Source organism: Sorex araneus, chromosome X (genome assembly GCF_027595985.1).
Source record: "Sorex araneus isolate mSorAra2 chromosome X, mSorAra2.pri, whole genome shotgun sequence".
NCBI lineage: Eukaryota > Metazoa > Chordata > Mammalia > Eulipotyphla > Soricidae > Sorex > Sorex araneus.
In genome coordinates, this window is record NC_073313.1 from 40,087,087 (window position 1) to 40,108,437 (window position 21,351).

General features: G+C 37.7%; 1 protein-coding gene across 1 annotated transcript in view; it reads left to right on the forward strand.

The window, feature by feature from the left end:
• TSPAN7 (tetraspanin 7) overlaps nucleotides 1–1,838 on the forward strand; it is a 128,326-nt gene extending 126,488 nt beyond the window's left edge. The window contains exons 7-8 of the mRNA XM_004612916.2: nucleotides 544–619; nucleotides 852–1,838. Of these exons, the coding sequence (XP_004612973.2) occupies nucleotides 544–612 (69 nt within the window). The 3' untranslated portion in view covers nucleotides 613–619; nucleotides 852–1,838. The remainder of the gene's footprint in view (nucleotides 1–543; nucleotides 620–851) is intronic.
• The last annotated feature ends 19,513 nt before the right edge of the window (nucleotides 1,839–21,351 follow it).

A 21,351-nucleotide genomic window follows, 5' to 3' on the forward strand; every position in this document is an offset into this window, starting at 1 on the left:
ACCGATAGGTCTGTTGAGTATATGTGCTGCCGAAGCAAGCACTAGCTGGAACCATTTGGTTCCAAGATGGCTGCATTATTTAAAAACAAAGAGAAATTCAAGCCCCTCATATCCCCACCCACTTCCTACCTTGCACAAGCCTTACTTCCTTACTTCCTTGGCAAACACCAAAATAGTCAAAAGTAGTGTATAGTTGTCTGGAAAAAAACAATTATGTCAGCTGGTGTAACTAACTTATCACACTGGTAAAATTTCTTCCCAGTGATTACAGCTATGAACTCAGGTTTGGCCTTTTTATTAAGGCCTTGCCAATTCCATGATACTTAATTTTTTTCATTACCCTCAAAATGTAGGAGCACATAAATGTGTCAAAGATTGGTTTAGTGCAAGCTAGTGCTGGCACCTGTGATGAGTTTGAGAACCTTCAGTTATCCTGCATCAGCAGTTAGCCTCCCTAAGTCTTAAATCTCACACTTGGAATCATGTTTGCTATTTTCTGCTGTGTCCTTTCCTCACTCTTCTTCATTGTCTTCCTGGGAACAGCTGATCGGCATGCTGCTGGCTTGCTGTCTGTCCCGATTCATCACGGCCAACCAGTATGAGATGGTGTAAAAAGAAGGTAAGTGGCAATAGGAGCATTTCATTTTGAAGTTCTTACTTTGGACCACATGATGCCCTCCAGTGACATTGATCTTGGTGGCACTTGTCTAGGTGTTGGAACCTCATTTCTGTGATCCCAGGGAGGAAAGGTGGCCATTATTATTGTGGCAAATATGTGGATGCTTTTTTAGCTTGTTACTTTATTTAAGTCCTTGTAAGTGATGAATCACCTATTTTAATTTCTCTTTTAGTCTTTCAGGAATGGCGGAGTAAGATACCTGTTTTAAAAAGGAACTGCAGCAATCTTTGAAAGACTTCCAAAGAATATTAGAGCACAGTACATAATACACCTGCCCTGCTTCCCCTAACCCTCCTCCCCAAGTGCAACTGACACTCCACACAGTCTCTGCTCCACCTTTCAGCCCACATCTGTGTTAGCGTTAACATTTTGTGAAACCTCTTTGTGCCAGAGTGTAGCCAGTTTCCTGCATCTAGTCCTAGTGGACCCCACCCTGGGCCCTGTGAGATCCAGCTCCTCCATCTGTATTTGGTCCAACTACAGCTCATTGTAGGTGATGGGTTTTCACATCATCATTGGCCCCACTGGGCCTTGCATGTAGTGTGGGAGGCTCCTGTTAGCCCTTCATCATGATTGATAAATACCACACCCCTTGATGTAGATAAGCAAATAGATTTCTGTTCTTTTCACCTTATCTTCTTTGCTTTGGTTTTCCCCTTACTATTTTCTCTTTCCTGCCTTCTTCAGGCTGCCTAGGGCATGTAATGAAGACCATCAATCACTGTTTTGAGGAGAAAAAGCATGTTTCGTGCATGATGGAAAGTTGGTTGAGCTTTAGGTGATCTCTCTGTTCATTGTTGGTTACATGCCTAGGTTAAATATAGACACTTTTAGTAGTGCACTTATGCCTCTAAATTGAAATCTGTATAATCCTGTTACAAAGCTGTATCGTTGCTTCCTGTGAGGGCAATGCTATTCTATCTTTCCCTATTAACTGCTAGAGTGTTATTTTACTTCTTTCTGTAATTTTTCCTTGAAATGACATTACAGGCATTGAGGGTCTCATCAAATCAATTTTAAAAGTGAGTGAGAAGGGGAAACAAAAGATACTTTCAAAAGATCTTTAAAACTATTGCCTCTGTCTAGCATGCCAACAAGAATGCATTGATATTGTGAACATTTGTGATACATGTATTAATAAATAGAATCATTAAAAATTGCTGTGTACTGGTTTTGTTCTTGTTACTACATACGTTTATAACCACATTCCATCTTGTCCCACAGGGGATTGGAGGTGAAGACCACCTGACACGTTGACACAACCTAATACATGTTTCTACCCCATCAAAATAACTTGTGTAAAAGCTGAATGGTTAGGTTATTAAATGGACATTTCAGCAACTTGAATCATTTATCATAAATAGTATTTATTGTTGGCTGTGAATATAGGACTTTCACGCTATTTCAGATCAGAAGCAAAATAATTTTGCACTGTTTTTAAAGTCTAGATGTCATTTAAAAGGGGAGGTGAGAGAGGGGAAATTAGCATATATTCCTTCCTTCCTTGTCTGCATCACCTAAATTCCAGTCTAGAGAAAAGATGACATCACATTATTCATTCATCCAATGCCCTGATTTGTACTAAAATATGTAAAATAAATAAACCTTACACTTGATTTAAAGAGCATTTTAGCAATAGGTGCAGCATAGCATATATTATCTGCAATCTATTGTTGCTGCTTTTTTTTTTTCGGTCACACCTGGCGATGCACAGGGGTTATTCCTGGCTCTGCACTCAGGAATTACTCCTGGCGGTGCTCGGGGAACCATATGGGATGCTGGGAATCGAACCCGGGTTGGCCGTGTGCAAGGCAAGCACCCTACTCGCTGTGCTATGGCTCCAGCCCCTATTTTTGCTTCTTAAATCATGTTTTTAAGAAACTAGTAAAAAATACGTTAATCTATTCTCAAATAAGTGATCTAACCCTCCTTAAAAGAGGCTTCTTTTGTAGTCTTTATAAAAGAAATGTTAATTATTATATAAATAACATTCTAACTGTATGTTTATTGGCCTGAGCTCAATTTGGAGTGAACTGGAATAGGCTTATAAAGGCACTGCTTCAAACCCTCAGATATTCCCTCTTCAGCACTTCATTTAAAAGATATCACTTTGGAAACATTTTTCCAAAACTTTCCAATGTTTTATTTTCCAATAGATATGGTACAGAGAGCAGGCACTCCCTGTGGCCAACCTGGGTTCTACCCCTGGCACCCAAGATGGTCCAATGAGCCCCACCAGGAGTGATTCCTGAGCACAAATCCAGGACTAAGCCCTAACTACCAGAAGGTGTGGCCCCCCAAAACAAAAGATATAGAAGTTATATGTTAAATAGACCCAAGCACAGTTCACCTTTTTTGTAAGCAGTGTTGAGTAGTATATTAATATTCATATTTGTATACTTTGTAAAGAAATCCATACACTTTCTAAATTAAGATTTCACCATTATATAATCTCCATGTGAAACATCTAGACCAAGGTGGTTTTGACAACTGTATTGTTTCCATGGGGAATAACTTGTACAAAGTGTATATTATGTATTTAAATGAAATGTAAAAACATACTTAAATAGCTTTTGTTTTGGAGACATAATATTTACATATGGTAAATTACACAAAATGTAAGTTTATAGCTTGATATTTTTTTATATATGTATACACCAGCATAACAGCCAGAGAAGATAAAGAATATTTTCAGCATCTCTGAAGGTTCCTTCCTGCCTCAGTAACTACCTCCACCACACAAGAGTAATCACTACTCTGAATTCTATTGCTACAGTTTTTTTAAAAATCTGTTTAGGTTTCATATTACACAGAACCACACAGGAAAGATTTTTTCAAGTACCTTCATTCAACATGTTGTCTGCAAGAATTAAGAGGGCACAATGTAAATTGTGTCTCGTTTTCAACGTTATATAGGATGCCACTGTATAAATAGCACACTCATCAATTCTTCCATTGCTAGATAATTGTTTTCAGATTTGCACTACTATGAATAAAGTTGCAGTGAGCATTATGTTATACATTTTTGGTGGAAAGAAACACATATGAATGGAAATGTTAAGAAATAGTTTATATTAATTTTTTAAGATATTTGCCTACTGTCTCTCCAATGTAGTTATACTAACACATACGCCCTATTAGCAATGAGAAAAACTTCTTGTTGTTCCACATTATCACCAACACTTACAGCACCTAGAATGTTTTTTGTTTGTTATTATTTGGGGAGGCACACCTAGCAGTGCTCAGAGCTTATTCCTCACTCGGCACTCAAGGATCACGCCTGATGGTGGTCGGGGCGCAATATAGGGTGCTGAGGACCCAGCCAGGGTAGACCATGTCCAAGGCAAGCACTCTACCTGCTGTACTCTGGCTCCACTCAGAATGCTTTAATTGAGCCCTTCTGTGAATATATCTTTTAATTTCCCTTCACCTTATTGTTAATGATAACACTCAGAAGTTGGCAAATTTGGTATCCTTTTTTGTGAGTTCAAATCATCTGTTTTTAAAAATTCAATTGTATTTCCTGATTTGTAGGAATATTTTTTTTGGGTCACACCTGGCGATGCACAGGAGTCACTTCTGGCTCTGCACTCGGGAATTACCCCTGGTGGTGCTCAGGGGACCATATGGGATGCTGGGAATCGAACGTGGGTCCGCCGCGTGCGAGGCAAATGCCCTACCCGCTGTGCTATTGCTCCAGCCCCAGATTTGTAGGAATTTTTAAAGTATAATGGATGCAAGATCTTTCTTGAAGGTATCTATTAAATTTATTTTCTACTTTTTTCTTTTTTAAAATTTTGTTTTTATAAAGCTGTTCACAAAAATTTATTACATTCAATATTTCAACACCAATCCCACCACTGTTACACCTTCCCACCACCATTATTTTGAATTTTACCACCACCACTCAAGCCTGCCCCAAAGGCAGATGCTAAGTAATTTATTTTGTATTCCTTGTTGTGAATAATCCACAAAAAATTATCCAAAAAGTTTTCCTTAGAAGAAGGTGTATAAAAATTGTTATATCTCATCTTGGAGCTTTTAAGCCCCTATTTAAGAGATCACTATATAAGAGATCACTAACATGTTACAGGTTTAGCCTTGTGTGCATATATGTATATATCTGTATATATATATGTATATATATATATGATCAAGCCCTAACTTATGGCTTACCATGTATAATCAGGTAGTTTTTTTCCAACTTTATTGAGATGTAATTGACTTGATACACTTATGCATTGGAAAATGATTACCACTGTAGGGTTAACTCTTTCATCAACTCATAGTTTCCATTACTTTTTTGTGAAGAGAATATTAAGATCTACTCTTATCAACTTTCATGAATATAACAATGTTAACTATAGTCAGCGTAATATATGTTAGATTCCTGGAACTTGTACATCTTACAATATCTGAAATTTTGTACCCTTTCACCGACATCTCTCCATTTCTACTGCCTACAGTTCCTGATAAATGTTTCTACCTGTTTCTCTCATATGGGTATTTTTAGATTTCCTATGTAAGAGATAGAATACATTGGTTTTTTCTAATTTACTTCATGTAGAATAATGTTCATAAGGTATATCCATATTGTCACAAAAGGCAGGGTTTCCTTCTTAGCTGAATAATATTTTTACATGTAATACTCTATATGTTATACAGTATCTATATTGGATTTATATTCAAAATCCATTCATCTTCAGTGGATACTGGTTTTTTACAGATCAGGGCAATTATGAATAATGCTGCAGTGAACATGGGAGTACAGATATCTCTTTGAAATCCTGCTTTCATTTCCTTTGGATGAATATTCAGATTTAAGATTTCTGGGTCATACTGTCACTGTCATCCCATTGCTCATCAGTTTGCTCGAGCAGGCACCAGTAACGTCTCCATTGTGAGACTTGTTACTGTTTTTGGCATATCGAATACGCCATGGGTAGCTTGCCAGGCTCTGTCATGTGGGCAGAATACTCTCGGTAGCTTGCCAGGCTTTCTGAGAGGGGCGGAGTAATCGAACCCGGGTCGGCTGCGTGCAAGGCGAATGCCCTACCCGCTGCGCTATCTCTCCAGCCCTGGGTCATACAGTAGTTCTAATTTTAATTTTTATACTGACCTCTCCAACCGTGCCTGACCGCTACACCCAGCGTTACTTGGCACTGAGTGTGTTGCCTGGCTCTATAATAGGGCTCAGTAGTGCATTGCTGCTCAGACAAAGCAGTGCTCATATATCACTAGGGTGGTGCTTGGGGGAATCATATGACACTGAGGATAAAACTTGGGGCTTCAAGTCGAATTTATTACTATAGCTCTAGAATTCGGTGGCATTTTTGCTTATGTCTTCTTTTCTATTTGATACATCACTGTTTTTATTGTATGGCTATGTCATATCTTGTATTGGTCTCTAAATCTATAATGTGTTAAACAATACTGACATTATCTAATCTGAATTCTCATCTAATCTTAGACTTCTTGAATTTTTGTTTCTTGGAGAGGAAAAAAATGGTGGCCTTTGTCACTTAATAAAGCCTATAACTTAATTTGTATCAATAGGGCAAAAAAAAATCAAAATGATCTAAGAATGATCTGATTGACTATACATGGTAAGCCATAAGAACGGATAAGTGAACTCTTATAGCCTGAAAACTCTTTACAACAAATAGTTCTAGGACGTTTTCTTATAACTAGAAAGTTTTTCCAATTAACGAGTATAATTTGTTGTAGAGAGCTAGGAGAGACAGGAGGAACTAATTTATCTATTCTTGCGTCCTTTTGACCTATTTATTATGTTTCTATGCAGTGATATAATTTAATTCAAAGACTATTAATTGAAGACTTATTGAACTTAGACCATGAGACATGTGCAGAATAAGAAAAAGTCTGTCTTAAAGCAATATTAATTTCTGTGTGAATAGCGAATTCAAGTTTCTATTAGAATAATTCAGACTTATTAGTTGATTGTGAAAAGATTTTGTGAGAAAGATTTGGAACTTTTATATCTTTGAACCTTTGCATCCTCAAATACAGCAGTATGGATTATCAATTGTGTTATAAGAAACTAGGCCATCAATTAGTTTAGCACAGTGACATCAGTGTTGCAATCTGTGTTAATTAAAACACATTCAAGCGTAAGCCACTGAAGGTACACGTCAGCAATAACGTGTTAAGATAATATTTATTATCAGGTTCTCTGGATTGGGAATCCAGGTGTGGCTTAGCCTTGTGCACCTAAATTTCAAGATCTCTCATGAAGTAATAGTTACCCTATTAGTTGGGGCTATCTTTTTTCTTTTCAACTTGAGTCAACTTCTGAAATCATTCAGGTGATTGTTTATAGATCTTGGTCCTTCATCTATTAGTAGAAGCATTCTGTTATTTCTGTATTTTTTCATTAGAAGTCAGTGAATAACTATAGCCTATGTAGAAGGGAAATTCTTTACCCAAATGTATGAAGACACACTGGATCATTGGGTGCCACCATAAAGCTTGCTGGCTGCTACTATACTTAATTTACTTCCCTCTGCTACTTACTGAATGATTCACATATTGTTATTAGGGAATAGCAACCCAGCTAAGGAAGGGGGCGATTTGGTAAATAAACATACACAAACAAGCATAAGTATTTCATTAGAAGTTTAAATTCTAGATGATCAGTAAAACCAAATGCTGTAAGTTTTCAAATATACTCAAGTCATTTGTACATTACCTTTGAAGATCCAATTTCTGCATGCCTACTCTCAAAACCAGTATATTACCTCATTTCCATTGATAAAAGATAAACTGAGGCATATTGACATTTTAGTAATTTCCTTAGGTCTATTGGAATTGGGTATCACTGTAGAAATAGAAATAGTTCATGGACAGGAGTCAGGGAAAAGCTTTTATAAAGAAAAACTAAAGGGCCGAAGTAATACTAGATACATTTCACATGGCTCACCTGGGTGTGATACCTAGCATCTCATATACTTCCCCAGAGCCCATCAAAAATGATCCTTGAGCACACAGCCAGGTGTAGCCCAAAAGAAAGAAAGAAGGAAGGGGGAGGCAGAAGGAGAAGGGGAAAAGGGAAGGAAAGGGGAAGGGAAGGAAGAGAGAGAAAGCAAAGTAGGGAAACTATTGGTTGGCTATAGCTCAAAATAGTTTACTGCTTGTGATTGGTTGTCCCACAGTTTTATCTCTGTAACCTATAGGTACTGAGGTTTGGTCTTGGCATAAGATAGGCACCACAGCATTAGAGTCATTTTAGTATAATAGACTAACACTGTAATATCACATATCTCTTGGTAAAATAACCCTAAAGGGAAATAATTTAAAATAAATGGTCTGATATTTGGTTTTACCCTTTTCTTCCATTAACTATCTTTAGGATTCTTTTAAAATGATGATTAGTGCACTAAGGAAATGAAGTGGTGTGCTTGATACTTATTTTATTTGTCATTTCTTTGGTAGAAAAAGGACTACATCTTTCACAGAACATTGATACACTGATAAATCGTCCAAAGTGCTCTCCAGAATAGTAAGGGTCTAGAAATCCCACGATACGGTAGTTTGTGACAGTTTGGTTGTCAGGTTTGCGTGTAGAGAAGTGGGGCATGTTGGAGAGCTGTAGCCAAGCATAGGAAATCCTATCCTTCGTTCAATATTGAGTGCCTAACAGCTTGAGCTCTCTGGTATGCTCGCCTCCTGGGCAGTTTTATGTAGCCAAGTTGCTTCAATCGCCATGTACATGCTAGGAACCTCCATCTTCAACTAGTCAGCTCACACATCTTTATAAGTACAGACGTGCACAGGTCAGGTCTACAACCAAAGGGGTGAAGGAATAGAAGCCCCGAGTGGTGGCAGTGATGATGCTTACTTGGACATCATATCATGAAAGGTTCTTATCAGTCTGGTTTGAAGACTTGGGAATTTTTGGTGGACTTGACCTTATGCAATTAATATATAGATATTTGTTAAACAGCTATTATGTACTAAACGCTGTTTTGAGTGTCTAATAAAGCAGGCCTTTGCTCTCATGGAACTTCCTGTAAAAAAGCAAGCAAATAAGTGCATAAATAAGACTAGTTAAGTGATAAGTTTGAGAAAAAAGATAAAGGCAGGCGATGCTGATAACATTAAACAGCTAAATTGTAAATGTATGAGTAAATTAAATCTTGATCCTGGGAAGCCAGACTTTAACATCATCTCCGTTGAGTTTAATGAAGGCAGAATGAGGTTCCATTTATACATACCTGCATCTTTGAATTAAGCCATGTGGCCATGGGTGTTGTTTATACGAAAGCCAGTCACTTACAGTTATGTAAACACAGAAAAAAAATTTCTCCAAATAAGAACCTTGATGACACTTCCAGAAATTAAATTAATATCTCAATATAGCCCCTTGAAAAGAAGAGTTAATGTGGGAGGGTATAAGAATGTACATTTTTTATTTTAAAAATTATTAAAGCACAGTGATTTACAAAGTTATTCATAGCTGAGTTTTAGTCATACAATGTTCCAGTACTGATCCCACATCGGTGTCAACTTCCCTCTAACAGTGTTCCCAGGTTCCTTCCCCTCCCATCCTGACAGGCACATTAACTGAATCACCTCGAGATACTGTCACTGTCATCCCGTTGCTCATCCATTTGTTCGAGTGGGCACCAGTAATGTCTCTTATTGAGAGACACCTCGACATACACAGTTACAAAATTATTCGTGATTAGATTTCAATCATACAATGTTCCAACACCCATCCTTTCTCCAGTGTACATTTCCCAGCACCAATGTGTCTCTATGGTGGGAGGGCACAGGCACCTTTTTAAGTTTGGTTGTTAAAAGTTTGGGGCTCAGGGTATCAGTGTTGTTTGTTAACTCTGTGGTTTGGTTATTTAGAAACATTTTTACCTATGGATTTAAAAAATCTTAGTGAATGATCCTGCATACCTTCTAGCAGACACAAAGGAGTTCTGAAGAGCTGGGCAAAGTGGAAACTTTTTATAGCAAAAAAGGGTCAAGATAAGGAAAGAGATCATTGTTTCAGGCAAAGCCACCTTCCTTTGGGGGAATGAAACTGGTTTATCAGGCAAATTATTTCACCACTGCTGACCAGGAAATTCCAGATGGACTGGTTTAAGATTACATTCCTGGGAGAGAATGAAACTGCAACTAAGGTAGTAAGTGCCAGTTTGGTGAAGTTGGATTTAGTACAAATGACTCCATTTTGTGTCTTTTGTTTCTTTTTAAATAGTTTATCCCTTAGCAAGAAACGTATGTATTCTTTTTTTATCTTTTTGGGGCACACCCAGCGATGCTCAGGAGTTACTCCTTCCTGGCTCTGCACTCAGGAATTATTCCCGGTGGTGCTCAGAGGATGATATGGGGTGCTGAGAATCGAACCCGGGTCAGCCGCGTGCAAGGCAAACGCCCTACCCGCTGTGCTATCACTCCAGCCCCAAGAAATGTATGTATTATAATCATGGCTGATTGGCTTTGTTGATTGGCTCTGAACTGTCACCCTTGGTATAAGACAAATTCTATGGATATGAGCCTTTCCTCTGAGCTTAGATTTGAAGGACCAGCTTTATAACTTTAAGAAAAAGGTTTAAAAATAACTGAGATTATGCCCCTCCTGAGAGAAACCAGAACCAAACAAAATGTGACCTAGATGAGCGGTGTGGGCATTACCTGAGAGCTTCTCGGTGCAGAATCTCAAGCTCTACCAAAATCTGAATCAGAATCTGAATTTTAACAAGATCTCCAGGGAATGTATACTCTCAGAAATTTGAGAGGTATCTATTTAGGCCACTGGTTTCCAATCTTGGCTGTGTTTTGTAATCACCTGGGAGTAAAAACTCCCCAGAGGAGCTTCAGATGTGCAGCCAAGTTTGAGAACACTGATTTAGGCCACAGACTGAGTCCTGAGGATGACTAGTGTCCTGAAAATTTGGGCTGTTTGGTCACCTGAAGAACCGAGTTTCTATTGTAAATTAATCAACTAGAACCCTTTCTCACTGGGGAAGTGGGAACCTCCCACCCAACCTCACCTTAGCCTAGCATCCTCCTTGCCTATGAAAGCTAGGACATCATGAATGGAGAAGTGGGTGGAGGGAGTGGGAAAGGCATGGAGAATTCCTTTCTAGCAGATGGTATCATTTATCAGCTGGTTTTGATAGCAGTGAGATCTCATTTCTATGCAGTGATTTTCGATCTTCACCAGGGATTAACTCAGTGAAAAAACTCAGAAAGACTAGCCTCCCTGCTTCTCAGCCTATCTAGTTTAAATTTATTTTATATAAATGCATATAATAATTTATCTGTAGAATTCCTCCAGAGGAGGAAGCCCCACGGATAGCTCAAACTGCTGAGGACAGTAAATAGAATGACTTTATGCATTTGTTAAATCGTATAGCAAACAGGGAATTGTTGGGAGGGGGAGGTGACTAAATATTTGAAGGAGAACACATTGGAGGACATTTCTTCCTTCTTTCACTCCCCCGTCTCCCAGACATTTAGTTCAAGAAATTTAATCTGCATAAGGCATCTTTATATTTTTCAAAATAAAATATGAATCATGGGGATAGGTGCAAACTCTATTTTTAAAACTCCAGTATTTTAATTTTCTGTGGCTCCAGAGGTTTATGGGTTTTAACATAGCCAGATGAAGCTGAATTAGGACTGGGTGTGCATGAGATTTTACTTACTACTCAAGAAGCTACACTCAATTTTTGGTATTGGGGGACACACACCTGCACATAAAAGCATGCAAAAATCTCAAGCTGGTATCTAGAAAAAAGGTACTATGTTGTTTTCATTTGGTAAATGAAAGTACTAAAACTTCTGAGAATCAGAATCTTCAAAACCAGTGATCATAACAGCTGAAAATGTCAGAATGTGCTTACATATGATATTTTTGTTATAGAAGCTGAAACAAACTAAAATGACAGTAGATCAACACCTGGAACATATACTAGCACTGCATTGTAGCACTGTTGTCCCGTTGTTCATCAATTTGCTTGAGCGGGCACCAGTAAGTCTCCATTGTGAGACTTCTTGTTACTGTTTTTGGCATATGAAATACACCACTGGTAGCTTGCCAGGCTCTGCCGTGTGGGCGGGATACTCTCGGTAGCTTGCCGGGCTCTCCGAGAGGGATGGAGGAATCAAACCTGGGTTGGCCACATGAAAGGCAAATGCCCTACCCACTGTGCTATTAACCTTGAGTTCTTTACTCAGAAAAAATCTTTCAAAACAAAGGGAAGTGATTTTTGAGACATTATGAAAGAAGTTGAAAGAATTTACAGTGTAGACATACACTACTATAAGAAAATTTAAGAAACGTTCTTAGAAGAAGGAAAATATTAGGTGGAAATATGTATATACAGAGAAATGAGAGCACCAAAATTATAATTACTTAAATATATTGCTTTTTATATTATTTAAACATATTTAACAGTTAATCAACTGCTTAAACAAAAAGAGTAACAGTATAGCATAGGTTATAATCAACTGTTTAAACCAAAAAATGTAGCAGTATAGCATATATTATGTGTAAAATAAAGTGTATAGCAACAATACTACCAAGATTCAAATGGGAGAAGTAGAGGAATGCTATTGAAGGACTCAGTACATTTCAAGAGGTATGTCACTTGAAGATTAGGGTAATGAAAGATGTCTACTATAAATCTACAAAAAATTTAGAAATATAAGTTAAAGGATGTGATAAAATACAACAAGTAAAACATTTTAAAAAGGCTAGATGGATGAATAAATCAGGACAAAAAGCATGTAGAAAATAATAATTTAAAACAAAATATATCAATAACTACATTAAATTTAAATGGTCTAAATGTCTCATTTTAATGGTAAATATTGTGAGAGTGGATAAAGAAACAACCCAACTATATATGCCTATAAGAAACACACTTTCGGGGCTGGAGAGATAGCACAGTGGGTAGGGCATTTATTTGCCTTGCATGTGGCCAACCCGGGTTCGATTCCCAGCATCCCGTATGGTCCCTGAGCACCGCCAGGGGTAATTCCTGAGTGCATGAGCCATAAGTAACCCCTGTGCATCGCCAGGTGTGACCCAAAAAGAAAAAAAAAAGAAACACTTTCTGGGGGCTGGAATGATAGTACAGCGGGTAGAGCGTTTACCTTGCATACGGCCAACCCGGGTTCGATCCCAGAATCCCATATGGTCCCCCGAGCACCACCAGGAGTAATTCCTGAGTGCATGAGCCAGGAGTGACCCCTGTGCATCGCTGGGTGTGACCCAAAAAGCCAAAAAAAAAAAAAAAGGAAACTTTCTGGAAAAGACTTTTGGGATGCTTGGAGTAGGTACCCAGAAGTGGAATGGCTGTGTCATACGGAACCTAAGTTGTTAGTTTTTTGAGGAGTTTCCATTTTCTTTTCCAAAAAGGTTATACCAGTCAGCATTTCCACCAGCAAAGAATGAGCATTCCTTTTCCCCCACATCCCTAGAAGTGTCTACAGAACTGATGAGGAGATTGCTGGGGTAAGGTTTCAGGAGAAAGTAGACACTCTTGAAGGTGTGTGGGATCAGAACATTGTAAGCATAAAACTGTCATTAAAGTATTGTAAAACTAAAAAAATAAAACAGCAAAATAAGAACACATTTTAGCTGTAAAACTACAAAGAAACTTAAAAGGAAAAAAGATATACTATGCTAACAGTAATCAATACAAACCTAGAGTGACTTTATCACTATTAAACAAATTCTTTGATTGCATAGCAGAAAATATCACCAGTGTTAAAGAATTTCATTTCATACTGATTAAGGAATCAGTTGATGAGGAAGAAATAGCAGTCTCCAAATTTTATGCATTTAGCAAATAAATCAAATATGGTAAAACTATGAAGAGAAGTAAACAAATCAACAATTATAGTTGAAGATTTCAGTAACTCTCCCAACAACTGATAATTTTAAATAAACAAAAATCATCAAGTATACAGTAGGCTTGAAAATAACCAAATATTTACCAATATGGAGCAAATTATGAGTTGTAAGGGAAGTCTCAATAAACGGACTCAAGCTTACACATAATAAGTTTTCTGGCCACAATGGAAATTATACAGGCATCAATAATAGATCTCTGGAAATTCATCAATATTTCAAAACTAAAAATACTTTGACATAGCCCATGGTTCAAAGAAGAAATAAAATAGAAAAATAGAAAGTACATTGACTTAATGGGAATTTAAAAAGACATTAAATTTTATGGGACATTGACATGTTTAGGAGGAAATTTAAAGAGCTAAATGACTATATTAGAAAATAGTTAAATTTCAATTTTTAAATCAATGACAAGTTCTATTTCAAGAAACCAGAAAAAGAAGAGGAAATTAAGCCCCAAATAAGCAAAAGAAATAATATGGATCAGAGTGAAAATCAGAAGAACAGAATACATTAGAACAAATCAGTGAAACCAATAGCTTGTTCTTTGAAGAGACTAAGGGAATTGATACATCTCCAGAGAAAATGATGAAGGGGAATAAAGAAGAAAACAATTACCAACAACAGTAATGAACAAGGTGATGTCAATGCAAACTCATTTGATGTTAAACGTATAATAGTGATAGTAATGGAATATTAGCTACTTTATATTTGAAATTTGTATAAAACTTACTTGAAATCATAAAATAATAAAGTTCACTCAAGCTAAAAATTACAATATAATAAATATATCAATATTTATCAATATATTTATCAATATATCAATACTCCTTCAGGTCTGAAGTGATTGTCTTGCATGTGACCATGTTCAATCACTGTCACTGCTTGTGGTTACCTGAGAACCACTGGGTGTGGCACGAAAATCCCCTCAAACACTCAAGAAATTAAATATCGAAAGAATTTTCTCCAACATAAGACCATATGTGAAATGCAGTTAACATTATTCTTTCCTAATATGGTAAAGGTATTTCCTTTTTCTACAACTATTCAACATATTAGAATTTCTCCCCAGAACAATTGTAGCACTGTAGCACTGTCATCCTGTTGTTCATCGATTTGCTCTAGGGGACACCAGTAACATCTCCCTTATGAGACTTGTTGTTATTTGTTTTGGCATATCAAATATGCCACGGGTAGCTTGCCAGACTCTGCTGTGCAGGCAGGAAACTCTCGGTAGCTTGCCAGGCTCTCCAAGAGGGACGGAGGAATCGAACCTGGGTTGGCTGCACGCAAGGCAAATGCCCTACCCACAGTGCTTTTGCTACAGTCAATTACACAACAAAAACAGTGTTCCTAGGAACAATCAAACAATAGAGCAAATTAGTTGGCTAAAAGTCAGCTGACTCCCCCCATTTTTTGGGTAGGTTCCTCATTTTTATTTTTTAGTTATCTAATGTCTTTATTTTTTAATTGCATATTTTTTTCTACTATGCACTGTTATGTACATGAATATTCATAGATAAGTTTCAGGTGTACAGTGTTCCAACACCAATCCTGTCACTAGTGGCAACTTACCCATACCAATGCCCCCAGATTCCCTCCAAACTCCAGGTTTTTAAGTTTTGTTGTTATTTGGATCTCAAGCTTACAGTATTGTTGACTCTGTAGTTTAGATACATACATATACCACAACTACACCACCAACGTGCCCAAGGCCCTTGAGCCCTCTCTTCTTAGCTCCTGTTCATCTCTTCTTACTCACCCACCTTAACTTTTTTCCTTCCTCCTCCTTCTCATTTCTATGATCTAAGGTCAAGGGTAATCTGGGTATCCCCCTCTTTGATGCATACCATACATTCCCCCCTCCTGTTCTTCTTCTATATACCACAAGATAAATGAGATCATCTGGCATTTGTCCTTCTGACTCATTTCACCTAACATGATGTCCTCCAGTTCCATTCAGCTTGCAAAAAATTTCATGATTTCATCATTCCTTTCAGCTTCAAGGTATTCCATTGTGCTTATATACCATGCTTTCATTATCCACTCATCTGTTGTTGGATACCTAGGTTGATTCCATATCCTAGCAATTGCTCTAAGTGCTGCAATGAATAGTGGTGTGCATATGTCTTTTTGAATGAATGATTTTGTGTCCTGGGGGTATATAACAAGAAGTAAAATTGTTGGGTGATATTTCATCTCTATTCTTACTTTTCTGAGAAACCTCCATACTGTTTACCTCAAGGATTGAACCAAGCAACTTTTCCACCAGCAGTGGATGAGAGTTCCTTTTCTACCACATCCCAGCCAACAAAAGCTGTTCCCTCTTTTTTCAATATGTGCCATTCATATTGATGTGAGATGATACCCCATTGTCATCTTGATTTAAATTTTCCTAATAATATGGCAATGAGCATTTTATTCATTGTCTGTTGGACACATGTCTGTCTTCTTCAGAGAAGTGTCCATTTCCTCTCCTCATTTTCAATGATATTTGTGGATTTTTTTGTTGTTAATGTCTATGAGTGCTTTAATTATCTTGGATATTAATACTTTCTCTGATAAGTTGAGTGCGAATATTTTCTCCTATTCAGTTGAGGTTCTCTTAGTTTTAGCCCGTGTTTCTTTGGCCATGCAGAAACTTAAATTTGATGAAGTACTATTTGTTGACTTTTGTTTTTGCTGCCTCCACCAATGGGACCATATCATTAAAAACATTTTTCTCAGTGTGCTTTATGGATTCTGGTCTTATCGAAAGAGAAGAGAGTCACCTTGAATTGATTTTTGTGTAAGGTATGAGATTTGACTCCAGCTTCGTTTTTCACACGTGGATTTTCAGTTTTCCCAGAACCACCTTGAACTTATTCACCTTGAATTGACTTTTGTGTAAAGTGTGAGATTTGGCTCCAGCTTTATTTTTCACACAAAGTTTTCCAATGTTCTCAACACCATTTGTTGAAGCGGTTATTATTACTCCATTTTATGTACCAAGCTTCTTTGTGGAAAATTATTTGAGCATAGATAAGGGAATTTGTCTCTGGGTACTCAATTCTAACCCATTGGTCAGAATCTATCCTCATTCTAGTATCATGCTGTTTTGATCACTATAGCATTATAATATAGTTTCAAGTTAGGTAATAAGATACCTCCTGATTTCCTATTTCTCAGTATGACTTTAGCTATTTGGGGTATTTTATGGTTCCATACAAGCTTATTGTTGACTATTTTAAGTCCTTGAAAAATGTGTTTGGGATTTGGATTTGGATTGCATTGAATCTATATAGTAATTTAAGCAGGATGGGAATTTTTTTCTTTTTGCTTTTTGGGTCACACCCAGCAATGCACAGGAGTTATTCCTAGCTCTGCATTCAGGAATTACTCCTGGCGGTGCTCAGAGGACCATATGGGATGCTGGGAATCGAACCCGGGTCAGCCGCATGCAAGGCAAATGCCCTACCCGCTGGGCTATCAGTCCAGCCCCATGGGATGGGAATTGTGACATTTATTTCTTTCAATCAAAGGTATGGCATAATTTTCCATTTCTTAAGTTCTTGTTATATCTGTTAAGTGTTTTATAGTTTGCTTGGCAAGCTCCTAGTGGCATATTCATATGCTAAAAACAGTAACAATGAATGGGTCTCATTCCCCTGACCCTAAAAGAGCCTCTAATGTGGCACCAGCACCGTTGACAAGGATAAGTAAAGAGAGGCTGCTAAAATCTCAGGCCTAGGACGAATGGAGACGTTACTGGGCCTGCTCAAGCAAATCTATGATCAATGGGATAACAGTGACATCGTTTTAAAGTTGATTCCTATGTACTCGGTGATTTTGGACACTGTTTTGAATGGAGTATATCTTTTGATTCCTTTACATTCTAGTTCATTATATGCATATAGGAATGGCACAGATTTTTGTGTCCAAGAGTATGACTCAGCAGGAAAGCAGTTTCCGTGGAAGTGTGAAACCCTGGGTTCTATAACTAGCAACAATTATACATACACAGTAAGAATAGTTATGACCCAGTGATTACACTTCTTGATATCTACCCCCAGAACAAAAAACATTAATTTGAAGACATATGCACCTGTATTCATTGGAGTGCTTAGTAAAATAACCAGTACATGGAAATAATCCAAATACCCAACAAAAGAGGAATAGATAAAGAAGCTACAGTATGGTTCTGGAGAGATAGTACAGTACGTGGATTAAGGCACTTGCCTTTCACATGTCTAGCCCTGATTGAATCTCTAGCACCACATGTGGCCCCCTGAACACTTTCAGGAGTGATTATTGAGCACAATGCCAGGATTAATGCACTGGTTGTGCAAAAAATTATCATTGAAAAGCTGTGGCATATATATATGTATATATGTATGTGTGTGGGTATATATATATATGCATATATATACAATGAAATAGTATGAAACTGAGCTGGAGAAATAGTACAGAGGGTAGTGCAATTTTCTTTCATGTGGCCAACTGGAGTTTGAGCCCTGAAGCCCCATGTGATCTTCTAAGCAGCATACCATCAGGGATCACTCTTGATGGTGTCAGGAGACATCCCTGAGTGCAGAGCCAAGAGTAAATCCAGAGCAGCACCAGGTATGTCCTAAATATGAATAAATGAAGAACTATTATACAATTTATTTAAGATGGAATCTTACAGTTTGCTGCAACTAGAGTGGAACTGGAGAGTATCATGTTAAGAGAAATAAATCAGAAGAACAAATACCAGATGATCTTACTCATATGAGGTATATAAACAAAAACAAGGGAATAGACAATATCCAACAATGGTACATCCTTAACCTTGGATTATAAAATGTAGATTCCCATATACTTGGGGAAGAGTGTAGGAAGGGGAACAATGAAGCAAACTAGAAGTGATATAAGGACAGAGGTGGAGGGTCCTGGGCACTTGGAGGGGATTAAGGTGCTGTGTGCACATCAAAACTATAAATGTTAACAATTGTATCTATGTTACCTAAACTACAATTAAAATATATATGCTTCAATGAGTAATTTTTTTCTTTTAACACCTGTGCTTAAGACTGGATATATAGCTCAAATTGTAGGGCCCATGCAATGCCAAAGAGCAAATCTGGGCCTCCCACGTGCAAAGCATGGTTATGTTGTTGCTTAGATATCACGCTGAAAATAGAGGAAAGGGATGGGTTAGTGGTAGAGTGCTTGGCCTACAGACATTGAATTGAGAGTTCAATCCTCAGCACTGCTCAACTTCCTGAGTGAATTCAGGCAACAAAGACTATCTGTTCTCTGGTGTCCCACAACCAAGTGTTTGTAAGAACCATATATAAGTGTGTGACTCCAAGAAACTACTGTGACTAAAATGTGTGAGCACCACAACAATGTGTGTGATCCCTGGTTATCCCAACAACAACAAAGGGAAGCGGTAAAAGGCATTGGAAAGGTAAGCCATAGACTAGGAGTGAACCTTTGCAAAGCATGAAACTGATAACCAACTTGTCTACCACATGTAAAAAAAATGATAAATCTCATTAAGAAAACAACTCTGTAAAAACAGGCAAAATATTTTGACATTCACCCAAGGAGATGTAGTATACAGATGGCACTTAAGTTCATAGAAAAAATTCCCAGTATCATTAGTCATCAGGAAACTGGAAATTAAACTACAATAAGATATCCCTACCTGGGGCTGGAGCGATAGCACAGCGGGTAGGGCATTTGCCTTGCATGCGGCCGAACCAGGTTCAATTCCCAGCATCCCATATGGTCCTCTGAGCACCACCAGGAGTAATTCCTGAGTGCATGAGCCAGGAGTAACCCCTGTGCATTGCTAGGTGTGACCCTAAAAGAAAAATAAGATATCCCTACTTACCTATTTTAGAGTCTAAAATTAAAATGATTTACTATACCAGTTGTTGATCTACTATACTAATTGGCATGCTCATGTACTGCAGGCAGGAATGTAAAATGTTGCAATCACTTCAAAAAATAGCTTGTCAATTTCTTCAGATGTTAAGGAAACATCTACCATATGTTTTATCCATTAAACTCTAGGTATTTACTTAACAAAAAGAAATAAAAGCATGGGTTCATACAAATATTTGTACATTACTCTCACAGCAGTTTTATTGGTAATAGTAAAAAAAAGTAGCTGATGCAAATGTTTACCAGCAGGTGAAGAGATAAACAAATTGTAGCATTGCATAATAAACATTAGATAAAAGCATTAGATAATAAACGGCTTCAGTCTCAGCAGAATCAAAGGTCTTCTTTAAATGGATGAATGTTAGACAGAGCGGCATCTTGAACTCTCACAAAACCTCAATGAGCTTGGTCACCCTGTGGATATGGTAGATTGTACCGAATCTTTTTCAGAACCCGGCTTGCTTACATGGTTGTACTTTGTCTAGTGATCTGCCAATCCTATTCAGGATGACTCAAGTGAACAACTTGTAGACGATGGACTTCAGGCAGATAAGGCAATAGTTGCCAATGTCCTGGATGTCTCCCTTCTTGTACAACAAAACGGTCCTGCTGGTTTTCCATTGGGACGGAACATTGCATTCAGACAGGTAGCGTGTGAAGAGCCGAGCCAGTGTATTGATAAGTACTGGCAACAGATTCTTCAGGTGTTAGGGTCTGACCTTGTCTGGACTGGGTGCTTCTTTACTGATGAAGTGACATGTTGGATTTCAGAAGGGAGAACACTGGGAACGACATATCCATCCTATGGAATTTGGTATGTGGACTGCTGGACTAGAGCTGTTACTGACTGGATTCCATTCAAAAGACCTCATGACCACCATCTACAAGATGGTCAGACTTCATCAAGACCCTGAATGACGGTTTGATGCTCTTTGTGTTCCTGTAGCGAGCAGATACCACTGGGCTACACTAGCACAGGACAGGGACAAATGGAGACATTACTGGCACCAGCTGAAGCAAATTGATGAGCAATGGGACGACAAGTGATACAAGAGATACAAGAATAAAATGCTTAATAAAGCACATTGGATAATACATTGGATAAAATATTAGATAACAAAAGGGAATAAATATAGAGTCAGAAATAAGCCCTGATTACTGCTGAGTGTGATCCCAAAATAACAACAAAATGAAAACAACTATTCCCACAAAGACTTCTATTTTGAAGTTCACAGCACTATTCCTCATAATAGCAAGAATAGAGAATCTCCTCAAATGTCCATCTATCAATGAAAGCATAGATTAAAAAAGTGGGATGTCCATGTAGTAGAATATTGTTTTATTAATAAAGTTCCGATATATGCCACAACAGAGATAAACCTCAAAAACATAAAGAAGCTAGTCAGAGAAGCACATACATTGCATGACTATTTCTATGAAATACAAATAATAGGCATATCTGTTGAGAATGAAAGTCAATTATTGGTTGCCTAGGGGTGAACCAGGTGCTCTGATATTGAGGAGAAATAGAGTGACATTTAAAGGGTACAATGGTGAGGTGATAAAAATGATCTACAATTGATTACGGTGGTGGTTGCACAACTCTGTGAAGTACTAAAATCACTGAACTATACAATTTAAATGGGTTAATAATATGATAAGTGAATTATATATCAGTATTATGAAATAGACATGCCACTTCTTGTTAATTATTTTCAGAGGTATGTCCTAGGTCCCTGAGATCTTCTCATTCTTCTCCTAAGTGGGATTGGTCGAAAAGAAGTGTTAAAATTTTTTGCCAAGTTTAGCAGGAATCCTTCTCCTTTGTGTTGTGCCATATTTGTATAAGTAAAGTCAATTC